Source organism: Mandrillus leucophaeus, unplaced genomic scaffold (genome assembly GCF_000951045.1).
Source record: "Mandrillus leucophaeus isolate KB7577 unplaced genomic scaffold, Mleu.le_1.0 Scaffold448, whole genome shotgun sequence".
Lineage (NCBI taxonomy): Eukaryota > Metazoa > Chordata > Mammalia > Primates > Cercopithecidae > Mandrillus > Mandrillus leucophaeus.
This window is the reverse complement of record NW_012104787.1, coordinates 2601183-2627624: the sequence shown is the minus strand read 5'-3', so window position 1 is coordinate 2627624 and position 26442 is coordinate 2601183. Positions and strand designations below refer to the sequence as shown.

Below are 26442 nucleotides of genomic sequence, written 5' to 3'. Positions count from 1 at the left end.
CTATGAATTTAGGACAAGAGATTATCAAGGCTTGGTTTTCCTGTATCTGTGGATCAAATGAAGTCCTACATCTGGCCTTAATCTGTGGTGGAGCTCGGCATATCTATAATTGAAGACATTCTTCTCTTTTAGATAATAAAATGTTACCGCTGGAAGAAAATTGACAAACGACTCAACTGGACCATCTTATTTTGCCCCCAGATGCCATAGTCTAAGAAGGTATGGGTGGCTGGGTAGGGTGAAATTCTACTCACTAAACTAGCAGGCTGGTTTCCCTGCTTTGTTCCATTTCTCTTCCTTGCTGCCCTGAGAAAATAAATAAGACAATAAGATGAATGCAGTCTTTATTTTCTCTAAAATTTGAAAGGTAAAGGGAACACTTTACAAAAAGAAACCATCTGCATGATTGAAATGGGAAGGTCCAGGTGAGAGGAAGGAATCTACTTGACCAGGGTTAGCCAGGATCTTTGTGTGTTGGTCCAGACTCCAGGGTGGTGGCAAATAGTTTTAAAAAGAAAGAGGTCAACCAAAAGTTGGAGTGTATAGCCCCTGGAAATAGGCAGTGATGATGCTCTTCTTGCCTCAGCTGAGCATCTGGTGCTGATGAAGGAATTGACCCAATTTCTCAGGCTCTTCTGCCACCCACATGCCCAGCCGGGGATCTACCCAGTCCTGCTGCCCCCAGAGGGTTGCTGACTCTCCAGGTCTTAGAGAAGAATGCTCTGTAGGTATCCACATCTCATGCCATAAGCCAGTCTCACAAGAGTGTGAAGAGTGCAAACATTCTCAGAAGGGTCAAGAGGATCAGAGCAGGCAGGATTCGCAGCACCAGCCAGCCAAGAGGACAATCCTTTAGGGTTGGCCTTCTCCTTGGTCCCCATTCATTATAGCATAGATTGGGCCTGATAAAGCTGCGGCTCTTCCACTAGCTACTCCCACCGGATTCCTAGAAGCTCACAGCTGACATTCCATAGGCGCTCAGCTGTTTTGTTATTTCGGGCCCTTGGAGACACCCAGGTCCTCTTGCAGTCACTGGAGGGCAGAGGAAGACAGTAAATTCCAGGAATGAGAATTAGCAGTCTGGAAATCTTTATGGTCCCTTTCTCCGAATGTTTCTAAATGTATAAAATACAATATATGCCAGACTCAAAGAAACTAATTATATAAAATGCACTCTAAGAATATGTTAAAAACAAATTTGTGATATAGTAATACACAGGCTTATTTATTAATGTATTCTATAACAAGATCTAGTACCAGGTCTAATTATCAAAAGATTTCAAAGTAGTGGCAAGCAGAAGTGACATTCTAGGATACCTGCAACAACTGTAATGTGATATGAAAATATTTATAATTCTATTGACAAAGTCACAGGTATCACTACTACTACTACAGTTCAGTGCCTACATTCATAATTGAAGAAAATGCCAAATCTCAACTGGAGGTTAAACTAAAGATGAAGTTATTTTCCCATCCAAGTTCACAGGCCCCTTGAATTCTGCTGACAGGCCCACTTGCATCATGAATCCCAGACCAAGCCCTCCAGATTTGCTTTGGAATGAGCAGGGGGCCCGAGGACCAGAGGGATAGGGGGTGGAAAGAGAACACAGTTCTCATCATTTTGTTTTTAATGTTTTTAATGTTCCTTTTTTCTAATTATAAAAGCCCTGTAAAACAGTTGGAACATGCAGTGCTGATAAAAGAAGAAAAGCCTATCATGGCTGGGCACGGTGGCTCACACCTGTAATCCCAGTACTTTGGGAGGTTGAGGTGGGCGGATCACCTGAGGTCAGGAGTTCAAGACCAGCCCGGCCAATATGGTGAAACCCTGCCTCTACTAAAGATGCAAAAAACAATTAGCTGTGTGTGATGGTGGGTGCCTGTAATCCCAGCTACCCAGGAGGCTGAAGTAGGAGAATGGCTTGCACCCAGGAGGCAGAGGTTGCAGTGAGCGGAGATCATGCTACTGCACTTCAGCCTGGGCAACAAGAGCAAAACTCTGTCAAAAAAAAGAAAAGTCTCTCATTCAGTTGCTTTCTGTACAGTCTTTTTTCTTTGTTTGGATATAAATAGAGATGTAGTCTCTCTCTCTCTCTGTCTCACATAAAACCGGGATCATACTGTGTCTAGTTTGAGGAGGATTTTTTTTTTTTTTTTTTGAGATAGGGTCTCACTTTGTCACCCAGGCTGGAGTCCAGTGGTACTATCACTCTTCACTGCAGCCCTGACCTCCCAGGCTCAAGCCATCCTCCAACCTCAGCCTCCCGAGTAGCTGCGACTACAGGCATGCACCACAATGCTGGGCTAATTTTTTGATTTTTAGTAGAGATGGGGGTCTCACTTTGTTGCCCAGGCTGGTATGGAATTCCTGAGCTCAAGCAATCCTCCTTCCTTGGCCTCCCAAACTACTGGGACTACAGGCGTGAGCTGCCGCACCCAGCCTTAAAATTTTTTTTTTTTTTTTTGAGACAGAGTCTCATTCTGTTGCCCAGGCTGGAGTGCAGTAGAGCGAGCTCAGCTTACTGCAGCCTCTGCCTCCCAGGTTCAAGTGATTCTCCTGCCTCAGCCTCCTGAGTGGCTGGGATTACAGGCATACACCACCACGACCAGCTAATTTTTTGTATGTTTAGTAGAGATGGGGTTTCACCATGTTGGCCAGGCTGGTCTCTAACTCCTGACCTCAAGTAATCCACCTACCTCAGCCTCCCAAAGTGCTGGGATTACATGCATGAGCCACTGCACCTGGCAAAATGTTTAAATAATAAAAAAACACCTAGCATAAAAAGATAAAAATCATCTTTCATACTCTGCTTGGCTCTCCCTAAAACTCCCTGGAAGTAACCACTACTGCCCAGTGGCTGGGTGTCCCTCCAGACTGTTCTCTATGTATAAATAATCATATAGTTTTGTATTCCAGTTTTTTTCCTTACAACATTATATCACTAACATTTTTCTATTAATTACATATTATATAAAAATATGATACTTAATGACTGTGTATTTTATCACATATTTAAGGCAGCAATGTTAAACACTCAGACTCTAGAGTAGCAACTGTCCAATAGAAACATGATGGCAAGGCCGGGCACAGTGGCTCACGCCTGTAATCCCAGCACTTTGGGAGGCTGAGGTGGGCGGATCACTTGAGGTCAGGAGTTCGAGACCAGCCAGGTCAACATGGCAAAATTCCATATTGACTAGAAATACAAAAACTAGCTGGGTGTGGTGGTGTACACCTGTAATCCCAGCTACTTGGGAGGCTGAGGCAGGAGGATCCCTCGAACCCAGGAGGTGGATGTTGCTGTGAGTCAAGATCATGCCATTGCACTCTAACCTGGGCAACAGAGTCAGACTGTGTCTCAAAAAAAAGAAATATGATGAGAAACACAAATGTGAGCCACATATGTCATTTTGAATTTTCTAGCAGCTATATTTAAAATGTAAAAAGAAATTGGTGAAATTTATTTAGTAACCTTTAATTATACATTAATTTATTGAGTTTTAAATAAACACTTTATTTAACCCCAAAATAGCAAAATCATTTTAGCATGCAATCAATATAAAAAATGAGATATCTTTTATCTCATTTAAAAATGTAAAATGAGATAATTTACACTTCTTTTTTATACTATAGGTTGAGCATCCCTTATAAGAAATGCTTGGGGCTAGGCACGGTGGCTCACACCTGTAATCCCAGCACTTTAGGAGGTCAAGGCAGGTGCATCACCTGAGGTCAGGAGTTCAAGACCAGCCTGGCCAACATGGTGAAACCCTATCTTGACTAAAAATACAAAAATTAGCCCACATGGTGGTGGGCACCGTAATCCCAGCTACTCAGGAGGCTGAGGCAGGAGAATTGCTTGAACCCATGAGGCAGAAGTTGCAGTAAGCCAAGATCATGTATTGCCCTCCAGCCTGGGTGACAAGAGTGAAAATCCATCTCAAAAAAAAAAAAAAAAAAATGCTTGGATCAGAAGTATTTAGGATTTTACATTTATTTGAATTATGAAATATTTGCATTGTACTTACCAGCTGAGCATCTCAAACCCCAAAAATCTAAAACCTGAAATACTCTGAAATCCAAAACATTTTTAGCACCAACATACAACTCAAAGGAAATGCTTACTGAAATATTCCAGACTCCGAATTTTCAGATTTGGGATGCTCAACCTGTATGTCTTCAAAAATCTGATATTATACTGCATTTCAATCTGGACTAGCCATATTTCCAGTGCTCAATAGCAACATGTGGCTAGTGGCTACCACATTGAATGGCACAGCTCTAGAGCCAGATTGCCAGGGTGTAAATCCCAGATCTACCACTTACAAGCTATATGACCTTAAGCACGTTTCTTAATTATCTTGTGCCTCAGTTTCATGTGAAAACTTGGGGTAATGTTACCTGCCTCGCAGGGTTGTGATGATTATATGAATTAATACACATTACACACTCAGAACTGAGTACCAAACACATTATAAAAACTCAAGCAACATTAGCTATTATCACTTATCCATTCCCCTCTCATCAGACACTAAGATTATTTCCAATGCTTCACAGAATAAATACTGCACTGATGAAAAGCCTTGAACAAAGAGGGACAACAGAGCAGACAGGGCTGGATTCTGTCATGGAATCAGAAAGAGATTTCACCCTGGGCTTCCCTTTATTCCCAGACTCTAGTTGCTCATTGAGTTCATGATAAGATTCAGCACTAAAATTTCTACGTCTATATTTCAACAGATAGTGCCAATCTTGGCAGCACTGAGGGACAGAGTTCACACCGAAGAGAGAGGACATTCCCCAGCACTTTGCACTAATTGATATTAAAAAATTCATGAATCAAGTGAGCCAAAAGCTTAAAGAAGGAGAAAAAGGATCCAGAGGGCCTGCTAACATTCTCTCCATGGCATAACCAACAGCAACAGTCTTCTTTAAAAGCTTTCAGAAAGCTGCAAAGTTTACATGGAAAAGTGGCACACAGGTATAAAATACAGCCAGAAAAGCAACTCTTCCCAACACATAAGTTTGTAATGTAAGTTTCCTTAACAAAGCAACAGCATTCTGTTTGCAGTCCTAACCCAAACCTGGATTGCATCATCGGGAACAAACTTAGCTGCCTAGGATGCACAGCCCAGTGAGTCCTACACTGCCCATGCGCACAGGTGGTGGAGAGAACCGCACTGCCTTCACACACCTGAAGTACTTGCCACTCAGGGGCTCCAGGCCCTCAGCTAGGGCGCAATGCAGGCTGGTCTGCGCCCCTTCCCGCGCCGTCTTGACAAAGGGGGAGAAGAGCCGCCAGAGCAGGCAGAGCAGGGAGGAGTGCCGGACCAGCTCTGAGCGGACAACACCTGGGTGCACTGCGTAGGTGGTGACCCCGGTGCCTAGGACAAAGAGGGCACAATTAGATCAGGGACACACTCTGAGCCCAGCAAAACAGCTTATCTCCTGCAGCAAAATACACAAGTGAGAAAGAGGGACTCAGGAAACATAACCCCAGGATTCAGCAGGTACCACTCCTGGCCAGGTGGAATTTGAACAGGAATGAATTGATCTCTTTCAGAAAGATCTATAGCCTTCTCAGCCTTCTATGTTCCAAAAGGAGTGCCTGGTTCAAGATCCTTCTATTTCAATGTTATTTTTATACTGTGGCTTTAGTACTAGTAATAAACATGACAACATGTAGTGAGAAGTATCAATTATTGACAGTGGTATCTTTATCATTTCTACAGGAGGAATTTAGGGGTAGCAGTCTGATTGGAAAGTGGTGGATAGGACTTTATTTTGAGCTGCATTTGCCTGCCAAGCACATTTTATGAGGTATAGGTTGAGGGATGGTGATGCAGATTATGGGGGTTAACACCCCCCCAAGATATCCCTGGTGCCATCACTATTTTTCAGTACCAATTATGTGCCAGGGCTATACAACATGTTTTAAATGTATTATTTCATTTAATTCTTAAAGAGGCTTGTGAAATAGAACATTTCACAATATTATGATGCCCATTTACAGCAAAGAAAACTAAGTCACAGAAAGTTTAAGTAAATTGCCTAAGGTTATACCTGGCAGGGTACAGGGCCAAGATCTGAACTCTGATGTAAAGTTAAAAACATGGAATGGACTGTCTGCATTTGAATACTGACTCAGCTAGGAATCTTCCTTGGGCAAATTTCTTAATCCGTCAGTGCCTGTCTTTTTGTATTTAGAGTGGGGGAAAATAATAGCACCCACCTCACAGGAAAGTTGGAAGTATTAAGTTAAGATGTGTAGTGCATGGCACACATAAACCTCTCAATTATTATTGTAATTGTTATTGTTTATTTTTATGATTACCGTCTTCTTGTTCTATAGGCACTCTGGAAGTAAAGATCATTGTTCCCAAACTCTGGTTTATTCACTGTAACAAATGATCCCCTAGATCCGCAGATGTCAGAGCCAGCAGCTCACCCAATGCTCCAGAGGGGCACAGAATCATTAAGGAGTAAGAACCGGCCTGACCTGATTTTACAGCTGAGAAGATGAAGTCAGCAGAGGTTAAAGGGGCACATCCACATCCACATCCACATCCACATGGGGCTATAGCATGTGGTAGAGCAAGAGCTTGGACCCAGGGGTCTGAAATCCAGCGCTAACTCCCTGAGTCCAGGCAGTGGCAGCTCTGTAGCTCAGATCACCATGTGGACCTCAGCAAATGGCACCCAGAAGGAAGCACCCTAGGTTTAAAGCCGAGCACCCACATTTCAGTTCTGACGCCCTCACCTGCCATATACTCTTTAGCTGGCCATTTCCTTGGACCTCAGTTCTGCTCTATAAACCTGTTACAAAAGGCCTCTGCCACCAGATCACCTGAGATCAGGAGTTTGAGACCAACCTGGACAACACGGTGAAAGCTCATCTCTACTAAAAATACAAAATTAGGCAGGCATGGTATTGCGTGCCTGTAATCCCAGCTTACTCAAGAGGCTGGACAACACGGTGAAAGCTCGTCTCTACTAAAAATACAAAATTAGCCAGGTGTGGTATTGCGTGCCTGTAATCCCAGCTTACGCAAGAGGCTGATGCAGGAGAATCACTCGAACCCAGGAGGCAGAGGTCGCAGTGAGCCAAGATCGCACTACTGCACTCCAGCCTGGGAAATAAGAGCGAAACTCAAGTCTCAAAACAAAACAAAACAAAACAAACAAAAAGCCTCTGCCTGTTGCAAAAAGCTATTGTGAAAATCAAATGAGATCAGAGATAAGATACGACATAAATACAAGGTAACTTTATGAGGTTCTTAACCCCTGTTTGATTTTAAGCTCCCTGGGGGCAAGGACTCTGTTTTTACTTCATTCATAACCTCATTCTCCTTAGTGCACAGAGCTATTACTGACACGTGCATGTTTGACAGCCTGACTTCCCAAGTTTTTGTGGACCTCTAATCTGGTCTGAGGACCGTTTTTGCTATTTTAAACCTGATCCTTTCTCCAGACTTACCTTGGAGCCTCTTCGCCAGCTCACGAGTAAAAAGTATATTGGCCAGCTTGCTGTGGCAATAGGCAAAACCCCTGCTGTAGCGCTTCTCGCTCTGGAGGTCGTGGAAGCGAATCTTGCCAATGTGGTGAACCACCGAGGACACGTTAACCACCCGTGCAGGGGCAGACACCTTTAGCCGCTCCAGGAGCAGGTAGGTGAGGAGGAAGTGGCCTGTGAGGAGAGCCAGTTGAAGGTGGAACGGCAGCTCAGGCTCAGCATGTGGGAGCCGAGAGGACTTCAGTGTTAGCTCACTATGTTCTGGGTGTGAACCAATTTTGATGCCATGAGTAACTCTAATGGTCAATTTGGTCTGAGTTTGTGGATTCCTCAAAGCAAGAGCCAGAGCTGGACTACAAGTAAGGCAATCATACTTAATCTATATTACTTTGTACCTCTGCCCTTGACCCACCTGCTGGCTTCCTACTCCCACTCTGTCCATGATCGCATAACTAGGGACTCAGGTACACTTGTGTATAGACAGAGGGATAGAATAGTCAGGGAAGATAACATCTGCTTAGGATCAGAAAACACATTCCATGCTCTCCTCCCTAAAGTCTTCGCCTTGAACGCTGAACCCCAGCCTGCCTTGTACCTCAAGTTCTCAAGGATTGCCTACCTCCATGGACCAACCTATGGCTTGGTTGGCCCTCATGTAGATGTGACCCCTCCAGCCAAGCCCAGATTCCTGCATACCCACAGGCCTGGCCCTGCCTGGCAAGTCTTGTACTGCCACTGCCCCATCCAAGAATGACATTCTTCTCCCTGGTATTTCCTGAAATTTGGGGCTTCTTAATGGTATGGGTAGGAGGATCTCACTTTTTTAGACTGATCAGGAGAGGTACAGCGAACAACAAGCCAATGGGTCCAGTCTATTGGAATTCCTAGGCTCTATGAAGGCCCCTGGACATTCTCCACGTTTACACAGGGTCATCTTCCTAAAGAAAAGATAGTGGGTGTACCTCATTTTTTAGTCACCCAAAGATACTTACCCAGGTGGTTGACTCCCAGGTGGGTTTCAAAGCCATCAGCTGTCTTGGAATATGGACACATCATTACTCCCGCATTGTTGATCAGGATATGGAGCTGCTTTTCCTCTATAGGGCACAACCAAGGAGATCCTGTGGTTAGCAAGGAATCCCCTGGCTGCCTGTCACAGACCTGCATAATTGCCCCTTCCCTTTGTTCATTAGTTGTCTTTGTTGGAGTAAGATTTTGATAGGAGTCACTTGCTCTGCCCCTTCCTTTTAAAACAAGGTATTGCCTCAGCAGTCAATAACTATCCTTCATTTGGATCTATCTCAGTGACATCCAATAAGCATTGTCACTGGGTTTCTAATGAGTAATTTTAGTTACTATTATCTTCCTGGACATTGTTCATTCATTTATTCAGCAAATGTGTACTAACTACCAACTCTGGACCAGGTGCACTCTGCTGGGCACTAGGAATCCAGTGGTAACACAAGCCAGACATGGTCCCAGGATGTCCCTCATGCATTTCATAGTCCTTGGTAGAAGTTGGTCATTTTCCAAGATCCAGAAGAACTTGCCAGCAGCACAACTTCATCTCATGCCTATGGCCACAGAAGGTTGATTCTCAGGATGAAAGAAGAGAGTGGCATTGTGGCCACACCTTGATGCCAAGGTGCAAGCCCAGACAGGGAACTGACACCTCCAACATTCCCACTGCTGAGGCAAAAAGACGATAAGGATCCTGCCCAGTCTGTCTACCCACCATGCTCTTGCCAATTCCCTGTCCTGCTGGTTCATGTGGCAGAACCTGTCTAGTGGCGTGGATCATGGTTCTGATGTAAAGACCATAGACGGTCCAGGATGGAGCAGCCACTCCCATGCCCGATTTCCTGCTTTTCTAGTTACCCATCAGATCCTCACCTGCCAGAAAGGCCTCAGCAAAGGCTCGGATAGATTTGGTGTCTGATAGGTCCAATTTCCGCACCAGCACCTGGGAGTTCTTTGTATCCACTCGGATTTCACTGGCAGCAGACTCCCCCTTCAGTACATCTCTGCAGGCAATATAGACTCGGGCTCCTGGGTCCAAGACAAAAAGAGAGCAGTATGTTCATATCCTAGGCTATAAAAGAGGTACAGTAGGACCGGTGGACAGAGCATTCATTCTCCCAGCCCTCCCTCAATGGTAGAGTGGCCGTATTGCCACTTTGGGCTTTTCACAGTAATTCAGTCTTCTTGCTGTCAGTTTAATCCCGGGCTGGGAACCTGGTTCCCAGGTTTTACATTCTGATATTTAATGTCGCTTAGTATCTCCTTTTAGAATAACTGACTTGGCTATACACAGACATCATTGTTTTCCTTATTTTATTTAATAGAGAAGGAGTAGGGAAGAAGCAGTTTATTGAAGGCCACAGTGTAAGTTGGTGTCACAGTTGGACTTGAATCCTAGGTTTCTTGAATTTCTAGTCAGAGCCCCCAAGCCTAGGAGGAAACATAAAGAAATATGGACAGAGGCCCCAGTGGAAAGAAGGGTGGGAGGCATGACCCTTTGGAGACTAAAGGGGAAACACTTACCTCGGCTAGCAAGCTCTCTAGCCGTCTCCTTGCCAATGCCTGTGTTGGCGCCAGTGATCACCACTACCTTCCCAGGAAGCTGCACATTTGTTCTACACACTCCACCAGCAAAGAACTTCCTATCGGCAAGGGAAACAAGAGCGTCACGTACCATCCTTCACTAGCTCACACTAAGATACGTTAAAAAATAAATAAATAAATAAATAAATAAATAAATAAGCTATCCAGTCTCAAAGAAGGATATCTTTAAGTTGCAGTCAGGAGACTCATAAAAGCTAATCTTCATGGCACAACATTTTTCCATGGGGCAAGGTAGTCGCCTGTTCATCACTGCAGGTGGGAAGGTCACCTGCCCAGAAGCCACAAACAATCATATTAGCAAACAGAGTAAATGCTCGAGTCAGGGCCAATGGAGATTTTCCCTGTTAGATAATAAATACATCTAGCTCTTACCTCTAGAGGTTCCAGAGGAAAGCTTTCGCCTCTAAGCTACATTCAAAACATACGCATGATAAACATTAGCAGAGTCAATATTCAGTAACCATTATCATGAGTAACTGATGAACAGCACTCTGTGGTGGGTGACACACAGGTACTGTTCTTAGCACTCTGGGGGATGGCATACACGGATACTGATCTTAGGCTGCCTCTCCAGTTTTAGGGAGTGGGGCATTTCCAAGGCTTTCAGCCATTGTATTAGAGATTTCATTCTGGCCAATGGCAAACAGAAATAAAATCTCCTTTTTTCAGACCTCTGGGCAGAAAGCACTCTTTTACACGAAATTAACTTAACAGGTCCCAAAACAGAATACAGAGTAGCAGAACTAACATTTCCTGCACAACATCTGACTGCCAATTACTAGGCTAGGCACTTTCCATATGTAATTTATTTTAATCCTCTTAATGTCTCCAGTATTATTTCCACATTACAGTAGAGAAAACTGAGGCTCAGAGAGGTTCATGTCACATAGTGGTGGCAGAAGTGGGACTTGAACCCAGATCTCTATGGAGAACCTAGAATCACACTGTCCTTGGTAGGTCCATTTAACCTCCTTTATCATCAGAAATTTTTTAGGCTGAGCCCAGTGGCTCATGCCTGTAATCCCAACATCTTGGAAGGCCAACGTGGGGGAGGGTCGCTTGAGCCCAGGAGTTTGAGAGCAGCCTAGGCAACATAGTGAGACCCCCATCTCCACAAAAAATTTAAAAAGTAGCTGGGTGTAGTGGCACATGCCTATATTCCCAGCTACTCGGAGGCTGAGGCAGGAGGATTGCTTGAGCCCAAGAGTTCAAGGCTGCAGTGAGCTATGATCACACCAATGCACTCCACCCTGGGGTGACAGAGCAAAAATAAAAAAGAAGAAATTAAAAAATTCTCCACTTAGAATGCACATTTATTTGACACCTCTAGAAATCCCACAGCAAAAGAGTCATCCCAAAACATTAATTGAGGGTAGTCTTAAAGGGAAGAGAGTTCGTTTCTTTCCCAAACTACCTGGTACTTAACAGCATGACAAGCCAGCAGGGCCACCTTGAATAGGGACAGAGTCTCTGAATTCTTCAGAGACACCCAAAGGAATAAAATGAAAAAGCAAGGACTCCCACCTAAGGTGTCTGTTGAGCTACTTGACAGAGTCATCCACGCAGCCTTCCGCTGGCAGTAGAACTCTCCCCAGAGCTCAGGTGGGGCCAGAACTCAGCCCCACCTCTACCCAGCTGCAGATGCTTCCTTCTGGTTTTCCACCATGGTAGCCACAGCACCCCCTTCCTTTCTGCTTTTCCTGCTCTGACTTTCTCTCCGTCAGCCTCCTTCCCTTTCTCTTCTTTCAGCAGCTGAGAACCGGCTTCCAGTGCAGGTCTTTGTAAACGATTATTTGAGTTGCTGAATTAAGACAAACCTGATGGATGGAGCTACCACATACAGGAACGAGAAGAAAGAGGTGAGCAGTCCCAAGGTGACCAGCATCCTTCCAACTTCTGTAGCTGCTGTTGCTTTTGCTGCTGCTCCAGCTTCAACCCCAGCTCTGGCTCAGGCTCCTGATCTGGCTCCAGCTCTTGGCTGCTTCTGCTGCTTCTCTGCTCCTCTCCGTCCTGGGTGCTCAGCAGCAGCCTGACTCTGAGCAGAGCCCAGAATCCTATTTAAATCCGAGAGCTGTCAGAGCACAGCCTGCTGGGAGATGTAGTCCTGGCAGGGAGGGGACGGAGGCAAGGTTAGAAGCTTACTTAGGTTTACTGGCAAAGAGAATGTGGGGAAACTAAAGCAAGTACCCCCTAAATCCCCCATCCTGAATTGTTTCTCTTCTCTAGGAAATGTGGTCTCCCAACCACTGCCACCCCTACTGTATGATGGACTATATAGAATATTTCTAACTTTAGCCACAAACCCCATGATGCTTAAAATACCGGTGGATTAAAATAGGACAGGAAGGAAACTCCCAGAAGAATGGCGAGAGAAGTCAGAAGAGCGATTAACCTTAGGGAGGAGGGGGCAGTGACTGGGAGGGAGATGACTGGAACCCCTGGAGGGTTGAGAGTGTTCTGTTACTTCATCCGGGTGATAGTAGACAGGTGTGCTCACTTTGTGAAAATCTGCTGAGTCATATGCTTTCGACTTGTGCAGTTTTCTGCAATTTATAGTATACTTCAATGAAGTTAACACACGCACATGCATATTACAAGGAAAGGGTGTGGTGTTTAAGTGCACGGACTCTAGCGCTGAATCTATTTAAAAGCTCCATGGCCCTGGGCAAGTTACTAAACCTCTCTGTTAACTCAGTTTTCTCACTTCTACAATGGGCATGATTATACATATACATAGTTTACATATATATAGTTTACATATATATAGTTTATATATATATAGTTTACATATATATAAAACCACATATGATATATATATATCTCTCCCCACTTGTTTTAAGTGTTCAATTATTACATTGGTGGAAAATGAAACTAGCATATGCTAAACAGTGTATAAGAGTCAGCAGTTATGCTTAGCTGTTCTGATTCCTATCTCCCTTGCTTTACTCAAGGCCATGGTGTAGAAAAGGGAGCGATGATGAACGTGGGTGATGTTTCAGTTGAATGCTATTGATGAGGGGAAATACAAGAAAATGCTGGTAGAGAGCTCAAGGTAGGGGGATCACTTGAGGCCAGGAGTTCAAGCCCCAGCTTAGGCAACATGGTGAGACCCTGTCTCTACAAAAAATTAGCTGGGCGTGGTGGTGATTGCCTGTAATCCTAGTTACTTGGGAGAGTGAGTAAGGAGGATCACTTGAGCTCAGAGGTCAAGGTTGAAGTGAGCTAGGATCATGCCTCTGGATGTGTGTGAGATGGGAGGAGGGTAAATGGGATTCATTGCCCTTCCTCACTCTATGTTCCTCTCTTGGACAGGAGAATAGGCAAAGAGCTGGGACAGGACCCCAGGAATAATTTCCCAGTTCTTTCCCTTCCTGTGAAGCCAGAGGAGCCTTCAGGAATACCCATGCATGAAAGAAGACTTCTGTGGCAGGCAGGTGTTCATGTCCTTATTCGTCAATTCATCCTCAACACACACTTACTGAGTGTTTCTCTGCACCAGGAATTGTGCAACATACTAGGAAGACACAGTTTCTGCCCCTGGGGAAACCCATGGACCTGACCAACAGAACAAGGAGTGATCAGATCATTCCCAGCAGACACTTCTGGACTCAAATCTAAGATCCTTGCATTTATGAAGATGATACTCACCTTATCTTTAGCTTGTCCAGGAAGCAGAGAGTCCTTAAGAACAGCATGCAGTCCTCTGGAGAGAAGATATTAGAAGCACCATAAGGCATCTAGAATTACAAAAATACACAAACACTTTGCTAAAATAAAATGTTAAATATTATCATCTAAAGACCACCATCAGATCATTGATAAGTTGTACCAAAATGTTAAACCATACTATTAAGTCCAGGTATGTGAATAGACAGACACATCAATAGAACAGAATGGAAAGGCAAGAAATAGACCCAAATACACATGGGGATTTAGTAGCACCTAGGTATCCAGTTGGGAAAAAGCAAACTTGATCCTTCCAAAATTCTAATAGCTCAAAGACATAAATATGAAAAATGAAACCACTGAAGTATTAAGAAGAACCACTGGACACATTTTTAGGGTAGTAAGACCTTTCTAGTAAGACAGGAAATCAAAAACTAAAATTTAAAAAATGAGCATGACAGAAACCATCATACACAAGGCAAGATAAATGAGAAACTGGGGGGAAATATTGATAACAGGCTTTGAAGACAAGAGACTAATTGGTTTAGTAGATAAAGAACTCCTACAACTCAATAAGAAAAGGAATAACAACCCAATTGAAAGAGCAGTTTACAAAAAAGGAAATACAAGTGTCTCTTCACCCTCGCTCATATGAGAGATGCAAATTAAAATTACACTTGGAGCCACTTTTCACTTTTCAGATTGCCAAAGGTCAAAAAGATTGTAGTATGATCTACTGGCAAGCATGTGAAGAAATAATGCGGATGCATTGCTCGTGGGAGAGTCCGTTGTTACAGTCTCCGTAGAGAGAAGTATTGTAATGTCTAGTAAAGCTGTGCATGCACTTATTCACCTAAACATTCTACTACCATGTATTTATAAGGTTACCATTATAGCATTGTATATAATAGCAAAAGTTTGGAAACCTCCTAAATGTCCATCAATAGTAAAGCCACATAATAGATAGTATACAGCTATATAAAAAGAATAAATAATTAAGAAACAGAATAAATAAATAATTTATGTAAATAAACATTACATTTTGGTTGGGCACTGTGGCTTACATCTGTAATTCCTGCACTTTGGGAGACCGAGGCAGGAGGATCATGTGAGACCAGAAGTTCAAGACCAGCCTGGGCAACATAGTGAGATCACCATCTCTACAAAAAAGAAAACTGAAAATTAGCTGGCCTGGTGGCACAGACTGTGGTCCCAGCTACTTGGGAGGCTGAGGCAGAAGGATCACTTGAGCCCAGAAGGTTGAGGCTGCAGTGAGCCATGATCATGCCACTACACTCCAGCCTGGGCAACAGAGCAAGACCTTGTCTCTAAAAAAAAAAAAAAAAAAGAAAAAACAAATAATGTTTTCAGCAAAAACACCCTGACAACTTACAGGACACATTTCACAGGCTTCCAAATGAACTGCTTGGAAAAGGTCTTAAGACTGATGGCTTACATCCTGTCTCTGAGTAAGAATTTTATTGTGAGTCACTCAAATTCTATCGCGAGTTCCTCAAACTATGTATTGATTAATTATCAGGTTACTGATTAATACTGACATTGAAAAGGACACTGTTTTGTGTTCTTTTCAAAAGGACTAAATCATAAAGCTCTGCTGATTTGCTTTTACTGATTGTCTTGTGCATAAAACATTTTAGCCTGTACGCTGTCATCCATAGGCAATGATTGTAACCTCTGTATTGTACCCTCCAATGGAAAAGGATAACTCCGATATGAGGAGTCCCCCTTCCTTCTCCTAAACGGTCTTACAAAAGCATTTCAACTTGTAAAAGATGTTGGAACATGCCCAACTTTGTTGGTGCATCTTGCTGGATAGATTCTCACATTTGGCTTCCAATAAACTTTTATCAATTTATCTCTGCCCCAATGGCCTTAATTTCTCTCAAAAACCATATCACTTTGCAACAACTGACATGTTTATCTTTGTTAAATTAATCACTGCAGTATCACAAATAAAGCTATTTCTCAAACTGGTATTGAGACATTCTTAAACACGCTTTGTCACATAAGCAAAGCCATAATCATCACCCACTTCATTGTAATCAACATCAAAAAAGCCAGGGACCAATAGGATACCTGCTCTTCAGGGATTTTCAATCTGAGACAGATATAGATATAAGTCACAGAGAGAAAGAGATGAAAACACCAGAGGAACCGGTGCAGGAATGGGCCTGAAATTCAGTGATGACAAAGCACTCATCACTTACAACACCTTTGAGAAGGATCCTCCTCTAGTCTCACCATGAGTGAATCACAGGTCAAGTTCCCAGATCAGCCATCCTCCCAGGGCTGACACTGAGGCAGGGATGTGTGGAGATCACATGCTATGAAGCAGAGCTGGGAAGCTGCTTGCTGATTTGACCTTTGGTCATAAATCATCTAGCAGCTCATACTGTACTGGTCTCCTGGTTATCCCTGTCATGGATACTCTGCTAAGAATGGAGCCTTTTACAAACTAGAGTGAGAGGGCAAACTGTAAGCCTCTCTTTCTCTTCCTTCTTTCCTCCTTCTCCTCTTCCCTATTTTTCAAATCACATATTTTGGAAGCCAGATGAGACAGGTGGAAGATGACAGATTCTATCTTTCTACTGCAACCCCTGCCTGACTTCCCTAAGGAGCTTGTACAGCACCGCAGTTATTTCCATTTCCAGCCATGAGGAACTTGCTGCCTCTTCCCATGCCCTGACCCTAAACAGCAAACCAAAATGGAAGCACTTTTTTCTGTATATTTTTAAACCAATAATAATGGCTTATTGTTCCTTTTTCTTGATTTTAAAAGCTGAAATAAACACACTGTCTTTCTCAAAGAAAAATAATTTTTGCTGCTAGTATGTAACTTTCATTGATTTTTCCCCCTATGGATCAGCAACCCTTACTCTTAACTCACAGCACGCACTATTGATATTAAAAAATTATATATAGAGAGACACGGTCTCACTATGATGCCCATGCTGGTCTTGAACTCTTGGGCTCATGTGATCCTTCCACCTTGGTCTCTCAAAGTGCTGGGATTACAGGAAGGAACCACCATGCCCAGTCTATTGACATTTTGAGCCTGATAATTCTTTCCCGTGAGTGGCTGTTCTGTGTAAAGGAGGATGTTTAGCAGCATCCCTGGCCTTTACCCACTAAGATGCCTGGAGCACTACTATCCCCTTGTGACAATCAAAAATGTCTCCAGGCATTGCCAACTGTCCACTATGGGGCAAAATCACCCCCATTTGGGAACCACTGCCCTCCAGAATGTAAGCCTACAGGATAACCCTGTTGTATGTAGTATTGAAAAGGATTAGAGCACAGTAACGTTTTACTTAGTATCCCATGCCTTTCACTCAGCTATAGCCAAGCTAACCTGCTTACTGTCCACAGCAAGTTATTAATATCCTCTCAGGGCCTGGGATGCTGGCCATCTACTAATCCTTTTGTCCTTCGAAACTTTACCTTCTCCCAGCTTAATTCTGTTTACCTCTAATCACTCCATTAGTCTACAATGCCTGGGATCTGCGTCCACATAGACTTCAAAAACACACCTCCACTGAGTGGCTTTCTGAGACGATGGAAATGTTCTATCTCTCAACAGGCGTTTGGGTTACATGAGTCTATGCCTTTGTCAAAACAGCAAATATATACCGAAGACTTGTGCAGCTCACTGTATATAAATTTTACATCCAAAGGAAAAAAAGCTAAATACATATTGAACTCTAGTTAATGAATAATATATATACATACTGAAGTTTTTAAAGGGGAAGGGTACTGATGTCTGTAATTTACTTTGAAGTACAGTAATAAAATAGATTGATAGAAGGAAGTAAAGCAGGTGTTTCACTATATTTGTTTTATATATGTGATAAAACTGGTATAGTAAAATGTTAATGTAGAATCTGGATAATGGATATATGGATGTTTATTGTAAAATTCTTTTTTTTTTTTTTTTTTTTTGATTTTTGAGATGGAGTCTCACTCTGTCGCCAGGCTGGAGTGCAGAGTGGTGTGATATCTGCTCGCTGCAAACTCCGCCTCCCGGGCTCAAGCAATTCTCCTGCCTCAGCCTCCTGAATAGCTGGACCCACAGGTGCCCACCACTGTACCTGGCTACTTTTTGTATTTTCAGTAGAGATGGAGTTTCACCATGTTAACCAGGCTGGTCTCGAATTCCTGGCCTCAAGTGATATGCTGGCCTCGGCCTCCCAAAGTGCTGAGATTACAAGTGTGAGCCACCACGCTCAGCCTGTAAAATTCTTGAAACTATTATACATGTTTGAAAATGTTCAGATTAAAATGTAATGGAAGTACACATGCAGACACACACACAAACACATGTGTATGCACACGCTCCCTGTCATGGAAAATCAAGAAGCACAACATTTCAAAATGAAAATTTGTTATAAATTGCCGTATTCACTTTTTTAAAAACTTTCTAACATAAATGGAATTTGTTTTCAGGTGAAGAAATCTTTTATTGTGTTTAAGGTCCAACTTAAATGTCTCCTCTCTGCAGCTTTCACCCATCCTGATCAATCATCCACTTTTCTTGCTCCCATACACTGTATTTGCCTTTTCTGTACAGCAGTCACAATGGTTTGACTTATAACTTAGTTAGGCAACTTCTTTTTTCCTTTTTTTTTTTTCTTTTGAGACGGAGTCTCGCTCTGTTGCCCAGGCTAGAGTGCTGTGGCGTGATCTCGGCTCACTGCAAGCTCTGCCTCCCGAGTTCACGCCATTCTCCTGCCTCAGTCTCCAGAGCAGCTGGGACTACAGGCACCTGCCACCTTACCCGGCTAATTTTTTAAATATTTTTAGTAGAGACGAGGTTTCACTGTGTTAGCCAGGATGGTCTCGATCTCCTGACCTCATGATCTGCCTGCCTGGCCTCCCTAAGTGCTGGGATTACAGGCGTGAGCCATTGCGCCTGGCCTCTAGGCAACTTCTTATCTCACCAGCTCAGGGACAGAAATAAGGTCTACATTTGTGTTCCCCCAGCACATGGAACCAAGGTTTGCATGAAGCAGATACGCAATAAATAGTGGTGAATATGGTTGAGTTTACAGTAATCTCTCCCTGGTTATGAGATTCTAAGATATCCTATTTTAATTATTTGCAACTTTGTGAATATTGCAAAATTTGGATTCCAATAGAAGTGAATGGTGAGTCACTCCTTCAGAAGATACTTAGAAAAAGAACAAACTGGCATTGGGAACTGAAATAAAGTAGAAATGAAGCTAAGGGACTTTTGCAATTAAACGTTGGGAAATTTTTTTAAATAAAATAGGGCCGATAAGCCCAGGCCTTACACCTGCACTGTGGTGAGGTGCTTAGGATGGCAGAAGCAAAGCTGTGCAAAGCTTCTGCCAACTCAAGGGCTTACAGCAATCAGTGAAGTCATAGGCATCCAACATCAGGACTAGGACAGATAAAGAAAACAAAGCCTCTTAGACAAAATGTTTTACTAGTTTGTGTTTGGAGTAAACCAAATAATATAGAGAATCATTTAAAGAATACTCACCATGACTTACTGCCCAGCTTATGAAATAAAACATCATCAGAAGTAGATCTGGATATTGTAGGGCCTGAAGTCTATCCGATTTAGGGGGCTCTTTTCTTTTGTTGTTCTTTTGTTTTTTTTGTTTTTACAGCTATTATGCTATGAAGTCGCAGGGAACAGGTCCCAGCAACTTAGGCTTCTTTCCATTGGTTCTCACAAAGTGAGCTTCACAAAGTGGAGAAGGCTGGCGCTTCAGGTACTTTTCTCTTTTGCTTCCTTCTTTTTCTGATCCTTTTCCTTTACATGTTTTGTGATACCTTACCTTGTTTTGACCTGAATTGACTCTCCCTTAACTAAGAGAGCCAGACAGACTGCATCTTGGCTCCTTCACTCGCAGCCCCTTGCCCACCCTTCTTCCTCTAGGACTTAATTTGTGCGAGCTGACTCCCAGCACATCCAAGAATGCAATTAACTGATAAGATACTGTGGCAAGCTATATCTGCAGTTCCCAGGAATTCGCCTGGTTGATAGTACCCTAAGCCCCCGCATTTGTGTCCGGTTGATAGCAACCAAAGCCCCACGTCTATCACCTTGTGATAGATTTAAAGCCACTGCACCTGGAACTGTTTGCTTACCTGTAACCACTTATCCTTTTAACTTTTTGCCCACTTTACTTCTGTAAGATTGTTTTAACTAGACTCCCCCCCTCCCCTTTCTAAACCAAAGTATAAAAGAAAATCTAGCCCCTTCTTCGGGGCTGAGAGAATTTTGAGCACTAGCCGTCTCTCCGTCGCCAGCTAATAAAGGACTCCTGAATTCGTCTCAGAGTGTGACGTTTCTCTATAACTCGCTTGGTTACAACAGTTTCAGGAAGCTATCTTGGCTCTTAGACTGCTTAATATGCTCAATAAAACATTAATTCTCTCAGCAAGAATCTTGCCTTTAACTTGTTTGTGTCCAACAATGCCAACAGCATGCTGGGGAACACTGTTGATAGGCTCTTCCAGTTTTGCCTTGGTAACATGTGTGGGGCATTCAGTGAATGCCTTGAGTTGGCAGAAGCTTTGCACAGCTTTGCCCCTGCCATCCTGACCACCTCACCACAGTGTAGGTGTAAGGCCTGGGCTTATTGGTCCTCTTTTATTTAAAAAAAATTCCCTAACATTTAATTTCAAAAATCCCTTAGCTTCTTTTCAACTTTACATCCTATTTCAGTCCCCAATGCCATGGTAACATGTGTGGGGCATTTTTGAACAGTTCCCATTCCCTTGATGTCTACAACATAACCTTTCTTGTAGATTTGCATGGATGTGGCCAAAGGAACAACTCCATGTTTTCTAAAAGGCCTAGAGACCATATATTGGTGTCTCTCCTCTTTCCCTGAGTGTTTGTTGTTTTGGAGAATTACCGAAGATGGCAGTTCCTTTTGAAAGGCTAGGGAGCTCTTTTTAATAAAAAGAATATAAAACTATGAATAAATATTAGGTACAAAAATAAAACAAGGCTGGGCACAGAGGCTCACACCTATAATCCCAGCATTTTGGGAGACTGAGGCAGGAGGACTGATTGAGGCAAAGAGTTTGAGACCAAGAGCAACATAATCAGATCTCGTCTCTACTAAAAAAAGTGGAAAAAAAAATTAACTGGGCATGGTGTGCACTCCTACAGTCCCTGCTACTTGAGAGGCTGAGGCAGGAGGAGAGGTTGAGCTCTAAAGGTGGAGACTGCAGAGAGCTGTGATCACACCACTGCACTCCAGCCTGGGAGATGGAGCGAGACCCTGTTTCAAAGTAAAGCAAGAGGTTAATTACAAGAGAAAAGTAAATAGGAAATTATGATTTTTAAAAATCTAATAGTTGCTACTGTGAAAGGAAAACATTTGGGCTCCCCAAATCACCAAACTAAAGGGAAAATTCAAGCCAGGAACTGTTTAGGGCAAACCTGCTTCGCATTCTATTCAAAGTCATCCCTCTGCTCACTAAGATAAATGCATATCTGATTGCCTCTTTGAAAAGGCTAAACAGAAACTCAAAATAATGCAGCTGATTTTCTCTCACCTACCTGTGACTTGGAAGCCCCCTCTCTGCTTTGAGTTGTCCCGGCTTTCCGGACCAAACCGATGTTCATTTTACATATATTGATTGATGTCTCATGTCTCCCTAGAATGTATAAAACCAGACTGTGCTCTGACCACCTTGGACACACGTTGTCAGGACCTCCCGAGGCTGTATCTTGGGTACGCACCCTCACCCTTGGCAAAATAAACTTTCCAAATTAACTGAAACCTTTCTCAAATTTTCTGGGTTTACATTTAGGTAACCACAAAGGGATTCTGAATGGAGATGCCCCTGACCTTTGACAAATGTCCTGTGGGTGCCTGGTACCAGCACAAGCTAACTTTATGTCTCAAACCAACAGGACAATTTGCTGAGGTCTGGGAATATTCCCTCCAGAGAATCCCTGATGTCCCAAAATTTGGTCAAGATCTAAAGTTTATTTTGCTGTACAACTCCTCTTTTTTTTGGAGTTTTACTTGCTTTCAACAAGAAAGGCAAGTTTTTCTGCTTCCATGACGATGGAAGGCAGGTAACCCCTTCATGGAGTTTGAGCTCACTTCCAATAACGAAGAGGAGGTTTTTTTTTTTTTTTTCCTGCTTCTAGGATGATAGACAGCCATCTTCAGCCTGAGACCCACCTCTAGGTAAGTAGCTGAATTGGTGTTTTGTCTTGGCTAAAGTTAACAACCAGCTGGTCTTAATTTCTCCTTACCATTAGAGCACTCAGTAATCATATAAGTTGTGCGATCTTTTGTTTTGCTTAACGGGTTTTTGTTGTTTGTTTCTGTTTTTGTTGTTGTTTCAGTCTTTTTCCCCTTGGGTTTGATCAACTCTACCCAACTCGATCAAATCCAAAGGAAAGTTCCAAATTATGGGGAATAAGGCCTCTGAAGTGGTTAAATTCTCACACACAAAAAAAGGTGGTGTGGTATCGGAGAAAAATGGCCAGCAAAAGAAAAAAAAAAAAAAAAAAAAAGAGAAAGAAGGGAACATTTTTTATTTTGACTACTAAAGGGGCTTTATTTACATAACAAGGCCACCTTTTTGCTAGCCAGGCCAACTGAAAGCAATGCTGTCACCCCACCCTGAAGTTCAATAGCTAAAGTTCTGCCTTCTTTTTTTCCCTACCACACAACAGCCTAGGTTTGGTTCCTAAATCAAACCCTTTCTGGTTTGATACTTGGTACTTCTGAAATAGCAGCAATTTTTCCTAGATGAAATATAGTAATGAGATTTTAAAAGATTTTTTAAAAGGAGCTCAATGGTTAAAAGTCAGCTTAATTAAAAGTTAACATCCAAGATGTGTTTGTATTTAAAAAGCCTTCATGTTTTTGTTTTTGTTTTCTTTTCTCTCCCAGGATTTTGTCCTTTTTTTGTTTGTTTGTTTGTTTGTTTTTTGCAAAAGTTTTTTTCTTCTCAGTTGACTGAATTCTGTTTTCTTCATTAATAGTCATTGCAACAGAGGGCGCTCTGGAATTTTTAAGAAAGACTGTAGTTTAGACACTTAGAAATGTCTTTATTAAAAAACAAAAACAAAACAAACAAACAAAAAAAAACATTTTAAGTGCACTACAAAAGCATCATATGATTTAACCTCAAAATAATTCTCCCTTTTTGGAGACCCAGGATTCAGTGTGGGCTCCTCCCAGAGCTCAGAGATCCAGTTAAAAGACAGGTAGACCCAGGCCGGGTGCGGTAGTTCATGCCTGTAATCCCAGCACTTTGGGAGGCCAAAGTGTGTGGATCACATGAGGTTAGGAGTTCAAGACCAGCCTGGGCAACATGATGAAACCCTGTCTCTACTAAAAATACAAAAATTAGTTGGGCATGGTGGCACATGTCTGTAATCCCAGCTACTCAGGAGGCTGAGGCATGACAATCACTTGAACCTGGGAGAAGGAGGTTGCAGTGAGCCTAGATCGCAGCATTGCACTCCAGCCTGGGCAACAAGAGCAAAACTCCATCTCAAAAAAAGAAAAAAAAAAGATAGGTAGTCCTTATCTAAATAAAATTTATCTCTGCACATAATCTTATGATAGTTTTCTATATTTTTATGTTTGATTTGACATCCATTTTTAATATCCCTCTAGCACCATCAGACTTTTTCTCTTTGTACCTAATGGTGTATATTTTGCTATTTGATTTTTCACCTGAGTTGTTTCCTTTAATATGAAAATTTAAGGCTATTTAGCTGACAGCTGCCTAGGGTTGTGAAACAGGTTATCAAGAATCTGAAAGTCTAAGACAGGAAAGAGAAAATGTCTTTATGAATCTATAAGATATACTTCTATTGGCATGACTAATATGTCAATGCATTTATGTGTTGTGTACATGATGTTTCACTACTGAAAATGTATAAAAGAGCTCTAATTAGCTGGCTTAAAGAAAAATAAAAGCACTTAAATAATCAAATACTTTATCAGAAAAAGGAAGACTAGTCAAAAGCTTTTTCAAGTTTATATAACTTAAGTAAAATATGTAATAAATAAGCTAGCTTTAAAATTATTGGTAAAGTAATATTAGAAATGTCTTAAGAATTGCCAGCATACATTTTTGTTTGCATTTATTAATCAAGCAATTTCATACTTATCCCTGCCAAATACTATAAGATGTCAAAATTTGGCATAGGGATTAGAAAACTATAAACCCAGACCAAAACAGAATTATCTCTGCTTGTGTAATCTTTAATAAATAAGACATTGATATTGGTTTAATAAAAATAGCTACATCTTAAATTTAGTAAGATTACCATAACTTTAATTTTGTGGCTTTAGGCGGTCTAGTCCACAGGAAGTAAGGTTTGTTATCATCTTTGTTTCAAAGCTAAACTATAAACTAAGTTCCTCCCAAAGTTTATTTGGCCTATGCCCAGGAATGAACAAGGACAGCTTGAAAGTTAAAAGCAGGATGGGGTCAGTTAAGTTAAATCTTTTTCACTGTCTCAGTTATAATTTTTCAATGGTGGTTCCATAACTTTAAATGATGACTATCACAATTTTCATAAATAATCTAGGTAAACAATTAAAATAATTAGGTAAATGTAATAGAATAAATACTTGTAGACACATTCATCATAATTTAGAATCTAAAGTTAAATTAAATAATAGGTATTTCATTATTTGGATATTTTCCAATAAAAATATATTTGTAGGAAAACATTCTTTCTAAAAAAAAGTGTGTCGTTTAAAAAAAGTGAAGAATTTTTGTCTAATTCAAAGCTTATTTAAAGACCATGTATAAAACAAGGTAAAAGGAACCAGGAAATAAAAGAAATGTAAAGAAAGTTATAAAAATAAAGAGGTTTTTTTTTTTGGTAAGAAAGTTTAAAGAGAAATAATTTCATATGAAAAAGAATATTGTATGGTAAGTTTAGTCCTAGAGTAAAATGACTGGTTATTTAAGAAGGTGGGATGTTCAGGACAAACTGGAAAGTCCAAGCATGTCACAAACGGTCTATGTAAGTCACCATAAGAGGATTTATAAAACAAACAAAACCAAAAACTTTTATATGATCAAGTTGTCATATTAAGTTTGGTTTGCTTAGAAAAAATATTAAAACTTTTTTAAAGTTAAGTTTATTACATCCGTGTATCTCTCTTGTGAACCCAGAAAATCTCAGACAGGTCTCAGTTAATTTAGAAAGTTTATTTTGCCAAGGTTGAGGACACGCCTATGACACAGCCTCAGGAAGTCCTGATGACATGTGCCCAAAGTAGTCAGGGCACCACTTGGTTTTATACATTTAGGGAGACATGAGACATCTATCAATATATGTAAGAAGTACATTGGTTCACTCTGGAAAGGTGGAACAACTTAAAACAAAGGCAGGAAGACTCAAAGTGGGGAGGGAGCATCCAGGTCATAAATAGGTGATAAACAAACGGTTACATTCTTTTGAGTTTCTGATTAGCCTTTCCAAAGGAGGCAAATCAGACATGTATCTATCTCAGTGAGCAGAGGAGTGACTTTGAACAGAATGGAAGGCAGGTTTGCCCTAAGCAGTTTCCAGCTTGAGATTTCCTTAGTGATTTTGGGGCCCAAGGTATTTTCCTTTCATACTCTTTATGCTCTTTTAAAGCACTTGTGACACTGAGTTACAGGGCTTTGACACCTTGGCCTAAAAAGGACCCCAAATCCTGCTAATTTTTTAAACACTGACAGCCATTAAAGCCCCATCTTCAGGCCTGGTAGAAGATGCCAATCAAAATAAACTGCATTCCTGAAACACAGGGCCAGAAATTAAAGCTATTAAACTCCTCAACGCCCAGGGACTATCATGGAAGAGATGGGCATGTGAGATTGTGAGGGCCAATTTTAAGAGATAAAATAAGTTATGTTTCTCTACATGTTAGTCATTAATGTCAAAGGCATACTGATGCAAGACCAGCATATGGGCCTCTGTGTCACATTAACAAGGTTTTCTTGAAGCATTAACCAACTCCTAAAGGTTATAAAGGTTATGAAAGGCTTATGAAAGTTATATCTTATGGTCAAGATTAAAATGTTATAGATTATAAAATTTTGAAAAATGAATTTAATTGACTTCATGCTGTTCTTATTATGGCTTATTGTTTGGAAAATTAAGTCTCCTCTCTCAAAGAATGAAGGTTTTCACCTTTTTTTTTGGAAATCCTTGAGTTATCACTTTGGTTAAGTGAATAACTTATTTCACAATTGCCTATTAATTCTATTTTGTTATTTCAAGTGTTTTAAATTTTTGATATTTGACAAACTTTCCAAACTCAAATGATAAATTATGTCTTTTTCTGACCTAATTAATCCTTTAAGATATTGTTGGACCTGGCACAGTGGCTCACGCCTGTAATCCCAGCACTTTGGGAGGCCAAAGCCGGGGGATCACAAGGTCAAAAGATTGAGACCATCCTGGCCAACATGGTGAAACCCAGCCTTTACTAAAAATACAAAAATTAGCTGGGTGTGGTGGCGTGTGCCTGTAGGCCCAGCTCCTTGTGAGGATGAGGCAGTAGAATCACTTGAACCTGAGGGGAAGAGGTTGCTGTGAGCCAAGATTGCACCACTGCACTCCAGCCTGGTGACGGAATGAGATTACACCTCA

The 26442-nt window shown here is 41.7% G+C and overlaps 1 protein-coding gene across 1 annotated transcript in view; it reads right to left on the bottom strand.

Moving 5' to 3' along the window:
- Positions 1-329: 329 nt before the first annotated feature.
- Positions 330-26442, bottom strand: part of RDH12 (retinol dehydrogenase 12 (all-trans/9-cis/11-cis)) — a 33053-nt gene continuing 6940 nt past the window's right edge. Inside the window, exons 2-9 of the mRNA XM_011994220.1 lie at positions 13788-13842; positions 11957-12243; positions 10059-10177; positions 9408-9563; positions 8507-8611; positions 7479-7688; positions 5196-5385; positions 330-1032 (exon numbers count right to left, since the gene is read on the bottom strand). Of these exons, the coding sequence (XP_011849610.1) occupies positions 930-1032; positions 5196-5385; positions 7479-7688; positions 8507-8611; positions 9408-9563; positions 10059-10177; positions 11957-12024 (951 nt within the window). The 5' untranslated portion in view covers positions 12025-12243; positions 13788-13842 and the 3' untranslated portion in view covers positions 330-929. The remainder of the gene's footprint in view (positions 1033-5195; positions 5386-7478; positions 7689-8506; positions 8612-9407; positions 9564-10058; positions 10178-11956; positions 12244-13787; positions 13843-26442) is intronic.